This window comes from Charadrius vociferus, unplaced genomic scaffold (genome assembly GCF_000708025.1).
Source record: "Charadrius vociferus isolate BGI_N301 unplaced genomic scaffold, ASM70802v2 scaffold661, whole genome shotgun sequence".
Lineage (NCBI taxonomy): Eukaryota > Metazoa > Chordata > Aves > Charadriiformes > Charadriidae > Charadrius > Charadrius vociferus.
In genome coordinates this window covers 333,850-342,609 of record NW_009647002.1, presented here as the reverse complement: position 1 = coordinate 342,609, position 8,760 = coordinate 333,850, and the positions used below count along the sequence as shown (strand labels likewise).

Below are 8,760 nucleotides of genomic sequence, written 5' to 3'. Positions count from 1 at the left end.
GGGGGACAGATGTGCTGGCAGCCGTAATGGAGGCACCATCCCGGTGCTGCCAGCGCCGCAAAGGCTGTGCCCATGCCTCGAGGGAGCGCTGAGCTCTCGTGCTCGCCCTCGGAGCTTTAACGGAGTCATCGTTCCTAATTCTCCCTTTCTCTGCTTTCCCGCACGCGCAAGGACGTGGTGTCCTACGTCCTCGGGATCGAGGGGAGGCCGTACACCATCCACCTGCAGCAGCAGTAAGTTGGCCCTGGCGTCACCCCGTCTGACCGCTGCTGTCCTGTTCCCCGGCTGTGACTCTGCTCCCGGAGCGGGACGGTGTGGGGCCATCCCCTCCCGCCGCCCTTCACACCGCCACGGCTCCCTCGGGCTCTCCCAGCCCCCGGAGCCACCCGGACGGCACCCTGATGCCGACACGTCCCAAAGCCGCAGTAACGTGTGCGTGTGCCACGTGCCCGGCTCTGCAAGGAGGGTTTGGGGGACGTTTGCACCCGTGAGCCAATGGGTTCCCCATCTGTCAGAGCAACACAACGGCGCGGGCTGCAGGACCGGAATAAACTCGGGAAACTGGGTAAGACAGGACTATTTTAAATGCTTCACTTTACCTCTTTCTTTTGTAGTGTTTTTTTATCTGATGATTTCAGGATTTACGTGTCTAATGAGAAGGGATCTTCACGCTCTGACTCAACCCGTTTCAAGGTAACCGTGGATTGTTTTGGGGTATTTTGTACCGTCAGCGATGCAGCGTAGAGCTGCTGTCCCCTGTGCGCAGTCGGGCGGGTTGGGGGACGGGTGCGGGAATTGCTTTCGTGGTCACGGAAGGGGCTCCTTGTGCTCTGTCGGGCTGTAGGGCGGCTGCCACTACCGGGGGTACGTCGAGGGCTTCCCCAGCTCGGCAGTGACCCTCAGCACCTGCTCGGGGCTCAGGTAACGCACTGCCGCCTCCCGGCGCTGCCGTGCCTGTCGGTGCCACGGGGGAGCCCAGGGATGCTCTGGCCACCGCGCTCCGTGGCGCCGGGGGCTGCGGCAGCTTCCCCACAACATCTGGTGACAAACGACGCGCCGTCCCTGTGGCAGGGGCTTGCTGCAGTTTGTGAACGTCAGCTACGGGATCGAGCCCCTGGATTATTCTCCTGCGTTCGAGCACTTTGTGTATCGAGTGAGTGAGGAGAAGACGGCAGGTTCCCTCTTGGCCACCGGCCACCCCGAGCGGGGCCTCGGCGGGCTGACAGCGGAGGAGATGTCGCGCAAAGCGCACGGAGGGGATGAAGTGAGTGGGCGCGTGTCGTCACGGTGGCACTGATGTCCCCGTCACATGAGGAGGGGTCTGATCCCCCAGGAGGTGTCCGGGAGTGCCAGCGTGTGTGATGGGGTGTCGTGTGTATCGTTACTCATCTTGTGCCTAATGAGAGGTGTCACCGAGGGCTGCAAGATTTATTGATGGGTTTGCAGGAGCCGGGGCATTTCTCCCTCCAGTTTGCAGACGGTTGGCAGCGATGTGCTGTCCGCTTCGGCCACGGGGTCCCCATGAGTGTCCCAAAGCTCCAGTGTTCCTCTGAGCCGAGAGCCAACGGTATTAGTGAAAGACTTCAGCGTTGGCCTAAGTGTTAATACGCGGCTTTTGCTTTCTGCTCTGAAAACAAAATCAGCAGATGGCGGTGCCTCGTGGAAGGTTCAGTGTCTGGGACAAGGCAGCATTTGTTACGCCTCATGACTGAATTAGTGAAATGAATTATTAACTGTGAAGAACATTTTTTTTCCAGTCAGTGTCCAAATACCAGCAAGAGATGGCACTCTACGTGGTTTTGGAGAGGGCTTTGGTAAGTGTGTGTCAGTCAGTTCCTGTTCTGTGTTGGGTTTCTTTGCCTTTGCAATAAAGCTTCGCCGCGGTCCTGCCTGGCGCGGTGCGCTCTGTGCCTTGTGGCCACGGCTAAAAGCCACTCTGCGAAGGATCGTGAAAACCCCCTGTGCTTCAGCGCGGCAAATAACCTAGATGGAATCTCATGACGTTTTTCAGTTCGACTACCTGGGAGGAGATGAGTACGTTGTGACGCAGAAGATCGTTCAGGTCTCCGGCTTGGTCAACAGCGTGAGTTTTTCTTGATTTGTATGTACTGAGACAGAAATTCTGATGGCTTATTTCAGCCTACTAACGGATGGGTATCGGTACGATTTGCCTAATTTTGGAGAAAATAATAATTAACTGTGCGTTCCGGAGATACTGAATCTCAGCTTTTTAGCTTTTGACTTTTTGGCTGAGTCTGTCAGAGCTCCAGGTTTGTGTGGGACTTGTCCAGACTGGGGCGGGAGGTGTGGAGGGGATTTTACCCCTCGCTGGCCAACACGCACACGGGCTCTACGTCAGTGCTGCTGGAGCGCAGCGGGGCCGGTGCCCGCCGTCCCTGCGGTGACACGCTCTCCCGCGGGACGCGCTGCGCCGAGGGGCCGTGCTGCGCTGAGGCGGTGCCCGCGGCCGCCGCCGCTCCTGTCCGTCTCTCTGTCTGAGGAGACAGAGTACACAGCGTACACCGCTGGGTGAGCGCTTGACTCGAAACGACAGGGAATGTCGTGTCTCCTCCTGGAAACCTAAAAAATGCAGACAAGGAGAAGTTTGTGCATTCTGTGTGTTTCATTATTTATTATCTCCGCTCAAGCTCAGGTTGTCTTTGGGTTTATTAGATCCTGCTTACCGAACTAATTATTTTTTTGCTCTTTTGGACTATTGTTTTTCTATTTCCCACGCCTTTTTCATGACACACATACAAAGCAGTCATCAGTTGCCAACGGCTCCTGTGTGTCTTCCCGAAGCAGCGTGGCTGCGAACGAGAGCAAATGGTTAAACAGCACTTGAAATGAAACGTACGGGAACAGCCACTTCTCTCGTTAAACTTTCAGCTGTTCCGGTCCCTTGATCTCAGAGTCACGCTGTCCGCCGTGGAGGTGTGGATGGACAACGGCACAGTTCAGACAACGGGGGATGGAGGGGAAGCGCTGGCGCAGCTGTTGGCGTGGAAGCGGTCCAGCCCCGCTCTGCAGCCCCACGAAGTGCCGTATCTGCTCCTGTAAGAACAAATTAGTGTCGGTATTGAGGAGCGGAGAGTAACAACCTGCTGAGTGTGGACTTTTGAAAAACAGAATTTGCTATGAATGCCTCTTGTAAAAATTAAGTGAGAAGGCAGTGAGGCACGCGCCAAAGGGTAATATTTCCAAGAAAAGATATAATGTCCAACACAATTCAGATAAATATTGCCGCTGTTGTTCTTTTTTGCATTTTTCAGGGCAGCGAGAGTAAAATGGGTTTTAATATTTTTTTAACTCTCATTATCAATTGCAGATCTACAGCTGCTGTGCTACAATAAGACAGATTCCAACATGTACTTCATCAACATAACGGTTCATGATATTCCAAGTGTGGAAGTGTTATTACCAGTTAAGAACAGTATTTGCATTCAGTTCCCAGGATTAATTTCTTTTTTAGAATAATTTGTTGAAAAAGGATTGGAGAGTATATAAAGCATCAGAATGACCCCGGGACCGTCTGCCTCATGAGCCCGGAGGCGCTGTGAGTGGGTCGGTCCCGGTCCGGCGCGCTGCGGGCGCTGCGGGGGCCGGGGCAGATGCGGTGGGTGGGCAGGGTGTCCTCTCATCAGAGGTGTCTTGGGCGCGTCTTGCTGGGACTAGGCAAGAGCCGTTCTTTTTTTGAGTGTTAGCATTCAGAAATGGCACGTCCGGCAATCTGAAATAATTTCTAGTTCCCGAAATGCGATAAAAGTTAGCTTTGTGCACAAGCGTTGCCTGCAAACCGACCGCACGGGAGTTGTGGACCTCAAACGCTTTTGGTCTTTGGGAGCGTCGGGGTAAGCGGTCAGTGCAGCCGAGTGCCTACGGGGGGAAAAGTTCCCTCCCGAGCCCGAGGAGCTGTATTTATATATGTGTGTGCGCGTGTGAATAGGTATATGTAAATATGTAACGGTATATAAGTGTAGACACCAACATTAAGAGATGAATCAGTCTGAATTTCAGTTCGGATTTGATTTTGTTAGTACGGGGAAAAGAATAGGCAATGAGAAAATAGGAGTTAAAATAAAAATGTGTTTTAATTACTAGAAATCCTGAGATATTTTGGCCTTCCATTATATCATCTCAGCCATAAACATTGCAACGTTTGTGTTAGTGAATATTTTTGAGAAGTAGTAGTTGCATTTGCTTTGAACAGGAAAGTGCGCTCTTCCAGCACTTCTGCCTGTGTTATTGGTCATCCATGATTTGAATCAAGTCTTACAAAATGATTGCATGTTGACATACATTAAAATAGCACATCGAGAGTGATATCCTAAAAGGAACTTGAAACATTGGGAGAAAAAAAACATTGTTCTTACTATAGGAATGATAAAGTAGTGATTTGACTTGAGAAATGAGCGGTTTTCTTTTCAAAAGCAAGATACTGCTGATTGCCGCTCAGTCTCTGTGAACAGCGCAGTGCAAAGGCTGTTTTGGCAACCGGACTGAAGGACACCCGGGGGACGCCACACCGCGTGCCAGCGCTGCTCGAGTCCCTCGGTCGCACAGAGCTGTGGAGAGAGTGAAGCGGGTCGATGTGTTAACACATAAAGGGATAATTGCTTTATTTCAGAGGTTTCGGCGGGACAAAAGCCTTTAGCAGCTGCAGCATCAGGGACTTCGAAACCTTCCTGAAGCAGAACAGGGACTGCCCTTTCATCCGACACGCTCTGCGTCAGCCTTCCTACCGCGGGGCCGTCTGCGGCAACGGCGCGGTGGAGCCCGGCGAGCAGTGCGACTGCGGCGCGCCGGAGGTGGGTGCCGCGCTCCGCCGGAGGGCTGTGCTTTCTTCTGGCCCTGAGAGCGGTCTCAGGTGGCGTATAAAGCATTGCCGTGGTCCCACGCAGAAACGCAGCGGTGCTGCTCTCCCCAGGCCCCGCCGCGGCGCGCTCCCCGTGGGGAGGACGGGGCTCGGGGGGAGCGGCGCTGCTGCGGACCGGGAGGTTTGCGGCAAATGCCGGTGCGTTCGCAGGCCTGTGCGTCAGACACGTGCTGCGCTCCTCAGTGCACCTTCAAACCGGGAGTGAAGTGCTCCGTGGGATTGTGCTGTGAAAACTGCCAGGTGAGGGGGGTGCGCCATTACCACAAGTCAAGGCCGTTTTTAAACCTTGGAGCAGAAATAGTTTCTAGGGCAGCACGGTCGGACAGCTGCTGGATCTGCTGGGACGGGCACCTCCAAAACACAAAACGGTGTTTGTGCTGCGTTTTATCTCCTCTGCGTTATGTTGTAATGTCAGATAAGGCACGTTTTTATAATGATCACAAGATAGTTACTTAACTTTTGAGAAATAGTATGTTCCCGTGCTGAAGGATGGAGACAAACTTTCCACTGTGGAGAGGTTCCCGGGGAAGGGCTTTCCCGCTCGGCTGCCTGAACCCCCGGGAGGAATGTCACGGGAGGAGGAGTGTCGCGGGCACTGTGTCGTGCGCGGGATGAGCCGAGCGCCTCAGGGCTGGTCCTGAGGGACCGGGGATGTGTCTCGGGGGCCGGAGGGGGCACCACGCCGCGGTGCGGAAGGCTGTGGCGAGGAGAGTCCCTTCTGCCTCCTCTGCCAGTTCAAGAAGAAGAACTCACAGTGCCGTCCCGCCGCCGACGCACAGTGCGACCTGCCCGAGTTCTGCAACGGGTCCTCCGCGTCCTGTCCCCCCGACCTGCACGTGCAGGACGGGCACGGCTGCGAGCGCGGCACCGGCTACTCCTACCAAGGACGCTGCCAGTCTCCGGACCTGCAGTGCCGGCAGCTCTACGGGAGAGGTAACGCAGCGCTGGCGTCGAGCTCCAGGGCTGCTCTAGGGCAGGAGGCAGCATCCGAGCACGAAGGATGCCCACCCTCTCTCTTACGTGAAACTGGGGAAACTGGAGAGTGCCGGGAGTATGCGGTGTGTGGAAGGGCAGGAGAGACCACAGGACGGATGTCCCACGCCTGGGGAGAGGGGAAGGGAATGGGCCACCAGAAGAGGGTGACGGTTGCCGCGGGGATCTCAGGCTGGCAGAGCAGTCATGCACCCCCCTGCCTCCTCGGGGGGGAGAATGAGCCAGAAACGTGCCCTGGTGCTGTTGTGGGAGGTGTTTTGGACTGGGCAGGCTGTCTGTGAGGTCTGTCCCACAACCTGAACGGAGGTGGCTAGCGATGGGGCTGGAGCAGCAGCCGAGTATTCCTGTCAGAGGCAAGAACTAAGTGTTAGGGGCAGCAGAGGTATCTTGGTCTGTATTACCCTCAGTGCTAACCAGTGTTATTTCTAAACTTCCAGGTGCAAAAAATGCTCCTTTGGCCTGTTACGAAGAAGTCAACAGCCAGCAGGACAGGTTTGGGCACTGCGGCACCCACCCAAGGGACGGCTACCGGCCCTGTTCCTGGCTGTAGGTTTCACGGGAACGCAAAGTGTTGAGTTGGGAATATATGTTTGATTTGGGCTTCTCTTTGCTGTCGATGCAAAGCAATAACCCGTTAGAAGGTTGCCTTCGGTATGTTTTCTTTTGTTGGGCGGAACTGAGGTGCAGTATTCGCTCGAGGAGTTCCTCAGAGAAAGAGTGTTGTGGAGAAACTGGAGCCTTCCAAAGGTGACTTCCGCACTCACCTCGCGGTGCGGTGCGAGCGCTCGGTGTTCTGCAGGTCCGTAGGACAGCCTCTCCCCTGGTGTCAAGGACCGAACTTTTCTGAAATGTCACGGGCTTGTGTTTTCATTTCATCTAAATCCCCCTCCCCAAGTTGTGCCCCTCAGCGTCTCCGGCGCTATCAATCAGTCGCTGTCTGTACTGTTCTCATTTATTGTGCTAATGAATGTTTCAGGAATCTGGAATGTGGAAAGTTAGTGTGTGTATTCCCGAACCGTATTCCCTTCACAAAAGTCAAGGGTGCCGTAATTTATGCCCAAGTGCAAGAACATCTCTGCGTGTCTTTCGATTTTATGCTGGGACCCACAGCGCCGGATCCTCTCCTGGTGAAAGAAGGCACAAAGTGCGGTCCCGGAAAGGTGAGAAATACTGCGTGGGCAGCTGCAAAGGGCATAGAATTATCACAACCGCAGCAGTTCCAGAAATAGTTGCTGTTCTGCAGTATGAGTTAAAGATGGTCTATACTTATGTTGTTAATAATTATTACCTGTGCTTTTGCCTTTTGGTTGTTCTTTAGGGTGAGGAATCCTTTTTAGAGTTACAGCAAGTGTGGTAAAGGGTGATGGAAAAAGCCCAGGGGGATTTTTTTCCTTTTGGTCTTTCAGGTTTGTTTGAATGGCACGTGCCACCCACTTTCGGTCCTGAAGTATGACTGCGACATGCAGAAAAAATGCCACGGGCACGGAGTAAGTAAGAGCGGTGCAGCTGAGTTAGAGTCATTGGTATGAATATTGCTGAAGAGGAGCGAGCGGTTCTGGTGAAATGCCCACTGGGGCTCGTCTGTGAGTTGCCCAGACCCGTTCTCCCAAATCATCACACAGTAACAAGTTATTGTGGGAGAAATTAAGTGAGAGTACCTAACTGATGTTCCGTCCCAGGCGAAAAATAAGTGAGATGAAGGGGCTCGGAGTGTCTGTCTAGATTAGTAGAAAACTGGAAAAGATTATCTAGGGAGGATTTAACCGCACATAACTGAAATAGTGTTGGAAACGATCAGTGTAGCGGTGCTAGGCGAGAGGCTGTGGGGACCGGCAGAGGGGGAGCACTGGGGACGGCCGTGGGGTGTGCGTGGGGCTGTGGTCGCAGGGGGTGCCGTGGCGCCGGGGAGAGCCGGGGCGGGGGGCAAAGCCGCAGTCCCGGAGGAGATGGAGCACTGGTCCTCAGCGGGGGCTTACAGTGCGGGATGCCTCTGCCCGCCCTGGTGTTGGCAGGTGTGCAACAACAAGAAGAACTGCCACTGCGATCCGGGCTGGAACCCCCCCCACTGCAAGACTCGAGGATCCTCCGTAGGCGGAAGCGTTGACAGCGCGCTGGGTGCCGGTGAGCGCCGCGGCCGGGCTCTGCGTGCCCCGTGGTTTTACCGGGTGCAACGGCAGCTCCCACGGCCCCACGAAGGGCCTCGTCGTGCTCACAGCTGAGCAGGTGGCTCATGGCATTGCGCGGCATTACCCAGAGCTGTACCTGTGCTTCCGTCCCGAGATGAGACCACCAAACCCCCTGCCCTGGCCGTGCTGAAGAACGGGCTGTGGCTGAGCTGCGGCGGCGTCCTCCTCCTCGTCCTCATCTGTGCCATCGTCATGATTACAAAGTGGAGACGGCTGAGAAAGTTCTGTGCAAGGAGGGGGTCACAAGCGGCTGGGTGAGTTGATCACTTAGTTAATGCAAATCCTCCACTCTGGTGTGGGAGATGGGCAGCGAGGACGGAGTTACCGCAGCGGTCGGTGGTGGGGTTTGCCGCCGGGGCAGAGCAGGGAAAGCAGCGCTTGGGAAAGAGGGACTGTCTGTTGGTAAACTGGGAACCGATTGTTGGTCATGAAGGGAAGAAACCAGCAAACAGATGGCTAAAATTTACAAATGTAGGAGAAGCAAAACAAAGGGTGGGTTTCCTGGCACCAGGCACGCTGCCTGTGTGCAAGAGCTGGAGGACATAGGTGTTCTGTTTGCTAATTCCCGGGGAAAGCCAACTGTAAAAGGGGAAAAGTAAGGAACCGGAGGAGCTGCGGGGCCCCGTAAGAATGGAGAGTGGCAGCGGACTGTGTGTGATGTGAAGGAGCGGAGCGGGTGGGAGCGGGGCTGCGTCAGGCAGAGGG

The 8,760-nt window shown here is 54.8% G+C and overlaps 1 protein-coding gene across 1 annotated transcript in view; it reads left to right on the top strand.

Annotated features, from left to right (window-relative positions):
* Positions 1 to 8,760, top strand: part of LOC104295645 (disintegrin and metalloproteinase domain-containing protein 2-like) — a 10,217-nt gene that overhangs the window by 474 nt on the left and 983 nt on the right. The window contains exons 2-16 of the mRNA XM_009895414.1: positions 172 to 233; positions 615 to 693; positions 845 to 921; positions 1,072 to 1,264; positions 1,758 to 1,814; positions 2,012 to 2,083; positions 2,890 to 3,056; positions 4,628 to 4,808; positions 5,027 to 5,116; positions 5,611 to 5,809; positions 6,307 to 6,415; positions 6,846 to 7,029; positions 7,276 to 7,356; positions 7,882 to 7,990; positions 8,150 to 8,309. Of these exons, the coding sequence (XP_009893716.1) occupies positions 172 to 233; positions 615 to 693; positions 845 to 921; positions 1,072 to 1,264; positions 1,758 to 1,814; positions 2,012 to 2,083; positions 2,890 to 3,056; positions 4,628 to 4,808; positions 5,027 to 5,116; positions 5,611 to 5,809; positions 6,307 to 6,415; positions 6,846 to 7,029; positions 7,276 to 7,356; positions 7,882 to 7,990; positions 8,150 to 8,309 (1,820 nt within the window). The remainder of the gene's footprint in view (positions 1 to 171; positions 234 to 614; positions 694 to 844; positions 922 to 1,071; positions 1,265 to 1,757; positions 1,815 to 2,011; positions 2,084 to 2,889; positions 3,057 to 4,627; positions 4,809 to 5,026; positions 5,117 to 5,610; positions 5,810 to 6,306; positions 6,416 to 6,845; positions 7,030 to 7,275; positions 7,357 to 7,881; positions 7,991 to 8,149; positions 8,310 to 8,760) is intronic.